The following is a 13127-nucleotide window of genomic DNA, read 5'->3' on the forward strand; positions in this document are numbered from 1 at the left end:
GTATGTTCTTTCACTCTATTGTTGGATGTCAGTTTCAGTTAATTTTGCTTTTAAAAGCCACCCATTAACCATTAACTAAGCGGTTAATTTTGAAGAAAAATAACGCAAAATAATGTAAAATACAAGAGGCCTTTTCTTTCAGTCCAGTGCTGCATTGACTCAGTGACTTTTAGCACTGCATTTCAAAATGCTATCCTATTAGAGATGATAAAATCTGAATTTTTTGTGATTTGAATGTCGTGCCTTTTATTTTATTTTCTGTTGGCTTTGCTGACAGCCAGCCAGCTAACATGCAGAAAAATAGTGCCCACTGCCCACCCTCCAGTCTTCATTGTTTATTTAATGTTAGCCTTGGCCAAGCTTTACTGCGCACCACTCATATTGGGTGGAACCTAGCTATCGCCGCTGTTCATCTAGCTGTGGAAATATGGTGGCCACCCTCCAGTCTCCCCACAGGTTAAGGATTTATTTTAACCCACAAAACCTCTTTAGCACTGTTAATTATATTAGACCCACTGGCTGCACTGACACTGCTAATGGTGCTAACAGAGCTAACAGTGATGCTAAAGGGGGTTTGTGGTGCAAATCTGGGCCACTTACTCACTGGGGTGACCTGGAGGAAGAGTGGGAGGAAGGACACAATGTTTCCACAGCAACACTTATGGGTTGGGACAGCGTTATCAGTGGAAGTTGTTGAACGATCAAAGCAGCTAGTTTGCTCCCATCTGACCAGCGTAGTGCACAGTCTAGTAAACTGAAGAGTGGATTGATCTATAGAGCAACATGAGTAACTTTTTTTCTTAAAGATTATTTCTTAGCTTTCGGTCTTTATTTCAAAGGAAAGTTTAAGAGTGAAAGGGAGTTATGTTGGTAATTTGTATACTGTGTGTGTATTATCGTTGTGTATTGTGCTTTCTTTGTTTTCATGCTTTGCAAAAAGTTCAATAAAAATATGTCTTAAAAAAAAGAGTGAAAGGGGGAGAGAGAGAGGATGACATGCAGCAAAGGGCTGCAGGTTGGAATCAAACCTGTGTTGCTGCAGTAAGGACCTTATAGGGTGCCAGATCTACTGTGTGAGCTACTTGGCGCCCTGAACTGAATAGTTAGCCATTGACATACCTAATTCCATTCATTATCATTAATGTACTCCTTCAGAAAATAGGTAACGGATAAATGAAATTATTTTTTAAGAAGAAGTGATGGTTTCGTACCTGACTGTTGGACACAGCTTGCTGATGATATGGGGAGAACCTGTTCTTGGCAGGATCCTCTGACGTGGGGCTGAGAGGCTTGGGATCTGACATGGAGCGCTGAACACTTTTTATGGGTCTTGGCAGGGTCTGGTGGCGTTGGGGTGATTCGGCCGTAAAGGCCTTCTGCTGGGGTGTAACATGGGCCTTGTTGAGCTTCTCCTGGGAGGCAAATGTTGTCTCCAGCATGCGATGAGGAGACAACGGAGATACGGGGGAATACAGCACCTGGGGAGATTTGGGGGGCTGACGAGAGGGAGACTCATTTTGTTGATAGCCAATTTCCAGGGGGTCTGGTTTCCTCCTCTCAAACTTGGCAACTCCTTGGAGCCTAGGAGAGGTTGGGTCAGATGTGTTTGCACCGACTATATGCAGACTTGTGGAGTATGGACTAATAGTTGTAGGGACGCTCAGTTGAGGGACGACCACACCCTGAGACTGAGACTCTGGTTCTGTCTGGCAGGCCAGACTCTCTCCTTTATGGGTCCTTTCAGGAGCCGCTATGTAATGTAATAGGTCAACCTTTGAGGTCTCCGCCATGGTTATGTGGATTGCAGGTGAAATCCTGCCTAGTTGGTCGGGCTCTGTTTGGCATGACGAATCATTTGTGGTCTGAATAGCTATACTTGTAGATGCCACTTTAGATGACTCTGATTTAGCCTCACCACTGGACTCGGAGTGCTTAGACACACGTGATCGCCTGCGTCTCACTGGCTGCTGGTCCCATTCTCCTTGGTCCTCCTCATCTGTCTGCACACTGCAGTCCGCAATACGCCTTGTTCTCCTACGCCTGTTCATGAATCTGTCTTCACCATCTTCATCATCAGTTTGCACACAGCTGTCTGTAATCCTCTTCACAGAGTCCTCCTCTGAGCCATCCCTCAGCCGAGGCATCGAGTTCTGTTTTTTCATGATCTTGGAATCTGCCATTTTGTCTGTGCTTCTCAAAGACATTTCAGAAGCAGAACTATGAATAGGCCGAGCAGCCACCACAGCTTGGACCACTTGTCCATCCTGCCAAAACTGAACACTCTGGCCATCTTGTTGAATAACTCGACCACTCTGGTCACAAATAATGAACCCTTGAGGGGCCCCTCCAACAACTACCCCTTGTATAGCACCCTGGGCTGATGTTGCTGCTGCTGCCGCTGCTGCTGATGCAGCGGCAGCTTCTGCTGCTGCAACAGCAGCTGCTGCCTCTACTGCTGCTGTCTTTTGCCTTTTCTGCTCCTCCAACTGCTGCTGTAACTGTTGCTGTAGAGACTGGATTTGTTCAAGCTGCATTCTCTGCTGAGCCAGTTGTTCCCTTTGCATTATAAGCTGTGTCTCCCGCTCTGCCTGCTGTTGGTGAAGGACTTGCTGTTTGATTGTCTGCAGCTCTTGTATCTCACGCTGGACGATTAGTTGTTCTTTTTCTCTGTGACGCTGAAGCTCCATACGATCTCTTTCAAGCTCCTCCTGTAGGCGCAGCTGGCGTAATTTCTCCAGTTCAACACGCTCTCGCTCTAGCTGCAGCACATGCTCTTGTTGCTGACTCAGTCTCTCATCTTCCTTACTTTTCTGGGCATCCGCAGGAGGAGAAAGTTTGGTACCTGGTGCTAGGGCAGTGCCATGAGGTGTCACTTGCGGCTGACCCTGTGGCAGAACTAATGGTTGAGGTTGACTAATGGGTTGAACTTGGGGTTGGGTCTGAGTCAGAGATAAAGGTTCAGTTTGAGCAGGCAACTGGTGCGACTGCATTTGAGCCTGCACTGGCTGGACGGTTGGAGGTTGGCCTTGAGCTTGAGATAGGGACGTAACACTCTGTGAGGTAAGTGGAGTGCGGTCTGTCTGTTGATCTGCCATGGTTTGCATCCCAGTTGCTGGTACATTTTGTGCTCCTAAGTGTGCTGTAGGTTGTGTAGGTGGAATGGTTGCAGCTGTTTGTGCAGCAACTGTTGTCAAAGGCTTTCCGAGGTAAACGGGAGTGTCCTGGTGGGCGCTGCTTGCATCAGGCACACTTCCTGATGGTGTGGCTGAAGTAGGATACTGGTTTGGAGGAGGGTAGGAATATGGTCCCTGTGTGGACAGAGGCATTCTAGGAGTCACTTGAGGCAACCTGGTAAGACTAGCCAATGGTACAGCAGTTACACCTGTAGGGTATGGTCTGTAAATTCCTCTAGGCATGGGACGCAGGACAGAGGAAGGCTGGGTGGTAATTGGCAAGGTGGAGGCTATTGGTGTGTTAATGGTGGAGTATATCATGCCATCACCTCCTCTCATAGCAGCAGGGTACAAGGCGCGTATACTTGCTTGTCTAGCATTTATTAGGTTTGTTAGGGTTTGGCCATTTGCTGTTGGTCTTCCATCTGGGCCATACAGTAAGTTTGCTCTTATTGATGCTAAGCTTTGCTGGAGGTTTAGTCGAGCTAAAGGTCCACCCCTTCCAGCCCCATATGGCACCAGTTCAGGATTATTTCCATACCGGCTCCCAAACTGGTCCACAGAGTTAAGAGCTGCACACATGCGACTGATCTCCCTGGCAGTGGTTGCACTGTACTGAGCCAGATTGGAGTCCTGTGGCGCAGTTAAGTCACGTGAACCGTAGGCATAGTCAGAATTGATATTTGACATTGAGCCATATCGGCGAAGGGGTAATGAAGGACTTGCAAAATCTCCTTGGTGACGCAGGTCTGTGTAAGATCCATACTGTGCTCCAATGCCAAGGTATCCACCATCATAAGCCTGATTCATGCTGCTAAGATCAACTGCCAGACCCCCCTGGACATTACTCTGATAGTGACTAGCATCAGTCATGGAGGGCAAATTAGTATCAGACATAGAGGGCTGAATTCTTCCTGAGGGAACTATGGGTGGTTGATATGGTTTATGTTCCTCGGTCACTCCTTGTGTTCCTTGAGGCTGGTGTTGTTGTTGTTGTTGCTGTTGTTGCTGTTGCTGTTGTTGGCTGACATTGTAGGGATAGGGTGGGTGGGCTGCTTGAGAGGCTTCAGTGGTGGGGTTTTTATCTGAGGATACTGTTGTAGGCTTCTGAGTGAATGACCCTGAACAGGAACCAGCAAAGGGCAATTTGTAAACAACATCACAACAAGCCACCTGGTTTTCTGGTTTGATCTGTCCCGTTAGATCCAAGACCTGAGGAGGGGGAGGAGGTTCCTCTCGCTTTACCAGTTGAGTCACTGTGCCCCCCTGTGATGTGTTACTTTCATCCATTTGCACCATCATAACATGGGGTTTACCAGTGGACAAGTTCATTACTGTTGGCTTGTTTTTCAGCTCTAAGGCAACTCCACCATAGACTTCATGGGGAGCATGAGATGCAGGACCCCCAGACACTGACGGTGGAGCCAGGGGAGATAGTCTAGGAATGGCACTAGCAGTCACTGCAGGCTGGGCACTGCTTGCCTGACTCACTACGAGGTCTTTTTTCATCAGCAGCGGCTGGACCTGATTAGCTAAATTGTAACGAGCAAAAGAGGATTGCTGTTGGTGCTGCTGGAGTTGCTGCTCAAGAAGCTGTTGCTGCTGCAGGAGCTTCTGTTGCTGTAACTGCAGTTGCTGCTGCTGTATACCCAGGTTCTCCAGGCAAGCATCAATTTTGGGAATAGATGGGTCAGTAATTGCTGGCTTGGTCTGTGTCAAACACACAGCTGCTCCAACACCCTGCCCTAAATCGACACGATTCTGCAAAGGATCTCCATACACTACTGGTTGCTTAGGTTGGGACATGAACATAGAACCTGCAACTGTGACACTAACTGTAGTCGGTGTTGATACAGATATATGCGGTTGCTCTTGTGCATTCAGGTTCATAATAAGAGGCTGCACTGCTGTATGTCGACCAGATGGCTGCTCTGATCCTAAAGAGTATCTTCTTGCATCAGAAGCAAGGGATGTTAGGTCCATCCCCTGGTCTGTAATTATAATTGGAGCGGGCCTCATTGGGGTTCTCAGATCCACCACATTAGTGCTTGACCCACCCTGACCCACAACTATTGAAGAGCCTGGTATATTTGAGATTTTACATAGAGATATGTTTTCCATAGATCCACGACTATGCGTAGTTGTTGTCACAGTGCTAATACCAACACTTACTTTTTCAACTTTTTGAGCCATCTGTGAAGAATGTTTTGGAGACTGTTGTGAAGGATGCATTTGCGGTGATGTTGGAGAACTTGTCGAAAGGGGCTGGGAGCTATACAAGGTTTTACAACTGCCCTGTGTTGGCGATGACAAAGGGGAAGTGGAAGAATTTACAGTGAGTGGCTTGGCAGGACTAGTTGTTTCAGAGCCCAGTGTTATCACCATCACTGGTGATTCTTGAGATGACTGTTGTCGTGCAAGACGTGGTGAAACTGCCCTCTGAGGTGCCTGAGCTCCATGGGATGCTGCGGCCGATGTAGGACCACCGGGCAAAGATGGCAGCTGTCTGCCACTGCCACCAGTGGGTCTCACGGATGGCGAATGTGTTGGGCTTTGTGCTGGAGAAGCACTTGGGGAGACCGGGGGGCTAGGACCTTTGAAAAGGGAGAAAACTTTGGAGGACAGTGAGGATGCTCCAGGGTCAGGTGCTGCTTGTGTTGCCCTCTGGGAGCCTGCTCTGTTGCTAGCAGGCACCGTGCTACCTGCCTGTCGAGTTGTGGCAGTCTGGGTTTTGGTCGGGGCAACTCCTACAACACCTTCAATTTTGGCACTCTGTGTCATCATCCTATTTTGTGTTTCTTTTGATAAATGTTGTGCTGCAATTCTTGGATCACTCCCTGTTGTAGAGAAGGATACTGGTGCAGTAACTTGTGTTGGGCTTGAGCCGGGGGTTAGGACAGTTCCTGCTTCAAGATGATGTTTACTCTCAGGCTGAGAGGCTCCTTTCTGCTGATTAACTGCATGTCCTTGCCTCTGCATGAGCTGTGCTTTCTTCATCATCTCTTCATAGACCTCCTCTGCACTTTTTAGTGTTTTATCAGATGGTGACATTGCTGATGTCTTTTCTGTAGGGGAATAGAGTGATGTGAAAGTTGGAAGGTTGTATTCATTTCCTGATTTATAAAGCTTTCCACCAATCATCTCAAAGCCCTCTGCCTCTGAGTCCATTGATGGTGAGTATTCAGAGCATGATGATCTGTGAAGCTCCTCCATCTCTGCAGCCTGTCTCAGCTCTTCTGTTGGCGATGCGTCTTCAATAGGAGAGAGATTACTGGGGGGAGTTTTGGATCTTTCCCTGCGTCTCTGTGCCCGTAGCTCCTCCTTATCCCTCTTTGTTTTTCGAGCAGTACTTCTGATCCTCTGTTGCTCCAGATCTCTCATCTGTTCCTGTTCTCTAAGCAGTTCTTCCTCCTCTCTGAGCTCATCCTCCTCAGATGAGTCCTCGATAGTGGGCAGCAGTGGCCCATGGGATCGATGTCGAGCCTTCCTCTGCTGTTTTGCCTCTTCTAGTCTTGCCCTACGACTGGGGCTGCTGTCACTGTCATCCTCCATGGATGACACAGATGTAGGGGATGTCCCAGAGGTGTAGCTGGGAGTGGTGGCAGGTAGGGTGGATGAATATTCTCCCTTGGACCGCTCCTCTGGAGAACCAGTCAGACTCTCCATCTCCAGCTCTGGTTCTCGTAGGTCATGCTCAGTACTGAGCTCCATGTCTCGGTTGTAGCTGTTGGTGTTATTGAGCTCAATAGTCTTAAAACGCCGAAGGCCTCCAGCCATTACGACGTCATCTTCTTCATTTGCCTCTGATGCCTTGGTGTCATCCTCAAAACTACTAGAATGATGAGCAAGTCGTCGTCTCTCTTTGCTCAAATCCCCACTGGCTTTATGTCCCCTTTTAGCCTTCTGGCTTCCATGTTCCTCCATCTCATCTTCGTCTGCACTCATCTCCATAATTTGCCTCCTCATGAATTCCTCATCTGTTAAATCTTTATGTGACTTCTTCTGTCTTACTGGCAATGGTGACAGACCACTTTCACTGCTGTCTTCCACGTAATCATGGCGAAGCTTACAACTGAGATCATCCTCTGATTCATCCCTTGCTGCATCGTCATCAGGACTGTAGTCCCGGCCCTGTCCTACTGACAGTGAATGCGGCCTGTGCTTCTGGTCTGATGTCGTCTTTGACTCTAGCAGAGGCTTCATGGAGCTCTCTAGCTTGGTGATTTCTGAGGGGATGGAAGCGCCTCTTTCACTGAGCTTGATCCCTTCTTCTCGGATCTGCCCTGTAATCTCCCCATGAGAGCTGGAGATCCCATCTGACGAGTATCCAGTGTCACTTAGACTGTGTGTGCTTGATTTGTTGAAATCCTGAAAAAAGAAAGAAAGAGAAGAAGAGAGGTCAGAAGCAAGAAAGGCATAATTTTTTCCTAAATGAACTCATTGCGTGGTCTATTACAAGCCTCAGTGCACACCTTGTATCCCACTATTTCATCAAACTCATCAGCAGTGACATTTTTATGAGCATTTTAAGAGAGGGAGTAAAATTAATGCACTGCACCTAATACAGTTGAAATACTCTCTAATACTCAGATATTAGAGGATAATTACATCGGAAAGAACAAACCCTTAATCAAACAATCAGATACAGTAAAACTTTAGGCTAAAATCAACCCAAATACTTAGTTTGGATTTTCAGAATTTGACTTTACATCATTTATACATTGTTATCAAAGAAAAAAAAGGCCTCAACTTCTTACATTTTTTTCATATAAGAAAGCACAGAATCGTGCTTATACTTCGACTCGTTCGTGACTGTTATCTTATTTTGCACTTCACTGAAGGTATTAATCATATTCTTTTGATTTGGGTTGAGTTTGCCTTTCAAAGTTATGTACACACAGATGGATAAATACACTGACACAGAGAGTGAATATAACAGACAGTTGAACATACAAACATCTACAGACAAATGTCATCTGGTTACATGCTTGATCGCCATCTCTGACGCATTCTCCGTTGCATTCTTCGAACCGTTGAAGAATAACGAACATGCTTAGAATGCTTAAAGTATCGTCACGAAGTGTCACAGTGAACAAAAAGCTTGCGTTTGATACAAATAAAATTAAAGTGTACAAAACCAGGCAGAGGAATGGGGCAACAAGCTGAAGATGAGGAATGGACAGTGAGACAGTGATGATGATGACGGCGACAATGATGATGACAATGGTGATCATGATAAGGATGACGATGGTATGATGATGATGAGGATGACAATGGTGATGATGATGATGATGACAGGGATATTATAATGATGATGAAGAAATGTATACTGACAGTAAATTGTTTCACTAAAGGGCGTGATGTGATGGAAAACTTACATTATAACTATTATTACATTAGCGATAATAGCACAAGTATAATAAGATGTAGCAATGATAGCAGTGGAATGATGGAGCTGATGATGATGAAGAAGTAAAAGATGAAGAAGAAGAAAAAGAAGAGTTTGGATTGGAGCAATAAAAACATAGAAAACAAATCAAAAACTATAATAACCAGAAGTAGAATTTAAAAAAGGAGACAGAGATAATAATAATAAGGCGAAGATAATGATAATGATGTGGCATGAATGATTAAAATAATTATGAACTGAAGATGATGAGACTGAAAAAATGGTTACAATTATTCGAATGGAGCAAAAAATAAAAATGGTGACTCAAGAGTAACAGGTGAAGGCGAAGAAGTTGCAGGTAGCTCACTTCATGGTGTCTTGACTTCTGTGTATCTTCAGATATCTTCGTGTCTTTTGGTGAAGTGACAGTCTCTGACAAGGCCTTCTTTGGCGAGGCCTTGACGTCTTCTTTTAGAGACTTAGATGTGACCTTAGTCTTCTCCTGGCTCTGCGGCTGTTTGCGGGCCTGGTTGTTACCTGTGGGTTTAGACTGGGTGGGTGCTGTCTTTGATGGGGTGGGAGAGGCCTTGGCCTGGTTGGGTGCAGCTTTACCAGGGGTGGCCTTGGTCCCAGGAGGATGAGAAGGGCCCTTAGTCTGAGCAGAGGGCTGAGCGGATCCCTTTGTCTGAGTCGGCCCTTTGGCCTGGCTCTGGGGCTTTATTTGGTTTGCAGACTGAACGGGGCCCTTACTCTGAGCATGTGATTGAGCAGGACCTTTAATTTGAGGTCCCTTACTCTGAGCTGAGGGTTGTGTTGGACCCTTAGTTTGGGAAGGTGGCTGAGTTGAACCCTTGGGTTGAGAAACAGGTTGGGCAGAGCCCTTGGTTTGAGGGGAAGCTTGGCTGGGCCCCTTGGTGTGAGGGGCGGGCCCAGCATGTTTCACAGGAGAGACAGGGCCACTTACTTGGGGACCCGGTGGTTTCTGCTGTTGTTGAGGACCTGTGGGCCTAGGCCCTAAAAGTTGATTTGGCCCTTTCTGCTGAGATGGCTGTTGATTGGCTGCAGCAGGTGGCCGAGGGGATCCCACGGGCTGTGCAACAGGAGCTGGAATATCTCCCAAGCTTCCTGACAGAGCCCTCTGCGTCTGGCAGTTCAAGCAGAGCCATTCTTTCTTCTGAAAAACAAGCACAAAGAGAACACCAATCAAAACATGTTGAAACTGAATAATCAAAGCATGTGTAATAAACTCCATTATTCATGTACACAGTTCAGCAAAACAAACTCTGTTTTTTTCTTTTGTTTTGTAGATTCGAGTATTGATTTTCCAGGGCAAAACACAGACATTTTCAAGGACGGAATAGCTTTAAGGTGTTCCTGGGGGGTTGTGTGTGTGTGTGTGTCTGCTTTTCAATGCCAGTTCAGTCCTACATGAACATTTTCACACCATCATTACACTTGCTTTCGCCACCATTATCTGAAGCTTTTTTTCAACGAGGCTTCCCCTGCTTTCCTGGCAGCTTTTCATTGTTCACTATGGAACAGCGTGCTCTGGTGCTTCAGGCGCACTCCTTCAACTATTTTTTTAATGTGCATCAAAGTGGAAAGCTATTTTATACCTTCTTCCACCAAAATGAATGCACACGTTGGTTTTGTAACACAGGAAAACCCACTTAAAATATGTAGTAGACTTTTCCCATTGCCTGCAAACAAAAGCCATGTACACTGTCCTTCAGTTGACAAGTATGCCCTTCTTTTTATTGTAATTGGTCACGTTCAACATCACAAAAACAGGTTAGTGAACAGTAGAAAGCATTGTGGAGGCTGGTTAAATGTTACAACGGTTACTTCTTTTTTAAATCGCTTACTTATTCAGTCTCTTCTCAAACTCTGTGCAGACTACTTTGGAATGATGTTCGAGTGTCCACACAGGTGTTATGTTTCCATTACTGCCAATCAAAGCTGATCGGAGCTGGAGCCAATAAATACTCACAACTACTGCAAAGTCATTTGTCCTGCAAAATTAATGCTTAAGTACTATATAGTAGACAACTGGACTTGCTTGAGTTTCTTGAAGACGAACTGAAGAAGCCTCTTGGCTGAGAGGTGAAATGTCTACAAGAAACTCAAGCAAGTCCAGTTGCCTATGATATAGCACTTAGGATGCTGATTGTAACCCTCCCCATTAAATACAAAAGCCAGATATTAGTGGGTGTTGGTGGATTTCCTTGTCTATTGGGAAAAGGGCTTTACTGTCACCTGGATGCCACCGGGTGCCAACAATAAGCAAACATTTATAATTAAATGGGCAGCAATCTGATGACCTACGCAAAGAATGTTCAACATTTGTGTTTACTTTGATATTGACACTGTGTCAACACAATATGTCCGGTGATTGATGGGTGCAGAAACATAAATGTGTCTGTTATTCAGAAAAAATTAAATCAGAAAGTTGTTGCTTTATTAACGGTCATGGAGTGCCAAGGACTCAGTACAGCGAGTCTGAACAACTGAATATTTGAAAGCCTGTCCAAACAAGGCCTTTCATCTCTTGGTGAAGACTTAATCATTTGACAACATTAAGCACTCTCCAACAGGGTACACAGAGGAAGAGTGCTGTGTGAATACAAATTAACACATCTGTTATTAGATTGGAGGGGTGCAACTGTCATTAGACCTTTTATGGAGCCCACAGCAAACCTTCAATCTGCAAGATTCGTCCTTCACCGAAGGAGTGAGGATCACTGAGAACTATGTTCGGAGGTAGTTATAGATTCTGACACCGTCGAGAACAAAACCCATCAAAGAATGATATTAACATAAACAGATTCAATTTCAGGTCAATGCAGCAAATCGATGAAACAGCTCAATGGAAAGAAATGGTTATATTACAGGTTATGAAAGCTGAAAGCTGAGGTGGCGGCACCATGTTTGTAACCCTGCGTTTCTATGATAATCATCTGTGCTCGAGGCCTGAAGAGGGAACGCTCTTCAGTTGCAGACTCATACAACAAAACAAATATCCTCATAAACACCTCTATTGCCGATTACCATCTGCCCAATAAATCATTACTTTTATTGGTGTCATACTTCACAAGCATAAATAGAGAAGATGGAATTCAACAACATGCCCAGAAACACCTAATAAATTAAAGCAATGCAGGTGTTCGATGACTGTATCAGAGGACATCTTTACTGCAGTCCAAACAGTCAAGATGCCAGAGAGGGTTGCAAATAAATTATTTATACTTTTCAAACGCCCTTACTTTTTTCTCTTACACTACTAAGAAATATAATCAGTGCTCCTGCAAGTTAGTGGGAGTGCATCACGTAACTCACATGTCAACCTAATCGCCAGTAAAATTTTGGCATTGTACAATTGGGACATCTTCCACTGTCATCCCTGGGCTAATGGCTTAAAGTCATTAATTTATTTGAACAACTTGTCATTTATTTTTCAGAACAGGTTACTTTGTGATATTCAGGAGATGAGAAGTGAAATGTTTCGCATGTTTAGAGAAAAATGGTCTGGTGACATCGGGTATAAACCAAAACTACGAACTTATTGTCTCATAAAGATCAGCTACAGCAGAGAACCTTACGTGAAAATCTAGACAAAAGGCAAAAGTCCCTGTGTGCACAGTTGTGCTCAGGAACGTTACCATCAGCCTTAGAGAAAAGAAAGTTTAACACCACCCCAGAGGAGGACACAATTGGTTTGTTGTGTAATTTAGGTGAAGGGGCACATTCACAACAGGATAGTCGGGGGGACTCGGTTCGATTGGGCGGGGAATGTCGAAACATTTCACGGTTCACTTTCACACTGTACTTTTCAAAGTGGACCAAACCACCTGGACAATGTTGCGCAGCTACAACAGCTGCCTGTGTGGGGGCGGTATTGCCAGAAACGACCACTGACCAGGTAGAAAAAGGGCATTAGGAAGAAGAAAACCCAGCTCATCGATTGGCCAGGACCAAAAACGGAAATCCATCCCCTTCAGCCAGCTTGGTCACCACAGAAACATCAAACACCAAAATGCAATGCGCTCTACATCACTTCCTCTCTTTGGTTCACTTCCTCTCTTTGGTTCACTGGATAGTCTGTTTGCATTTCCCACTGTAAGCAAACCGCACCAGGGTTCACTTGCAAGTGAACCGAGACTTCCAGTTTTAAAGCAGACCAGGGTTCGCTCATTTGGTCCGCACCAGAGTTTGAATGAGCATTCACACCACTCCAAACAAACCGAACTATCTGTGGAAGCAGACCAGGGTTTGTTTAAAGTGGAATAGCAACAGTGTGAATGCGTCCTTACTGTCCTGTATATGAAGACATAAGGAATGTACTTTTCAGTAAGACGACCTCTATCTATGTTGATTTCTTTTGGCTGGATGATCATGAAAAATGGAAGTTTTCACCTGGAATAGAAGGCAGAGTATTCTGTCTCTGGACTGAGTAGTTATTAAAATTTTAACTGTAACTGCAAGGTCATTGTAATGGTGTTCTGTAAACTCATGAAGGTTGGGCACACGTAAGTGTGCATGACAGAAATAAAAATGAATCAATTAAT

General features: G+C 45.2%; 1 protein-coding gene across 3 annotated transcripts in view; it reads right to left on the reverse strand.

The window, feature by feature from the left end:
- Positions 1 to 13127, reverse strand: part of bsnb (bassoon (presynaptic cytomatrix protein) b) — a 107320-nt gene that overhangs the window by 16572 nt on the left and 77621 nt on the right. For 2 of the 3 annotated variants that reach the window (XM_049579490.1, XM_049579481.1), the window contains exons 4-5: positions 8930 to 9736; positions 1212 to 7541 (exon numbers count right to left, since the gene is read on the reverse strand). In XM_049579490.1, coding sequence (XP_049435447.1) covers positions 1212 to 7541; positions 8930 to 9736 — 7137 coding nt within the window. The remainder of the gene's footprint in view (positions 1 to 1211; positions 7542 to 8929; positions 9737 to 13127) is intronic. The other variant, XM_049579499.1, reaches the window with a different exon arrangement.

This window comes from Epinephelus fuscoguttatus, linkage group LG1 (genome assembly GCF_011397635.1).
Source record: "Epinephelus fuscoguttatus linkage group LG1, E.fuscoguttatus.final_Chr_v1".
In the NCBI taxonomy this organism is placed as follows: Eukaryota; Metazoa; Chordata; class Actinopteri; order Perciformes; family Serranidae; genus Epinephelus; species Epinephelus fuscoguttatus.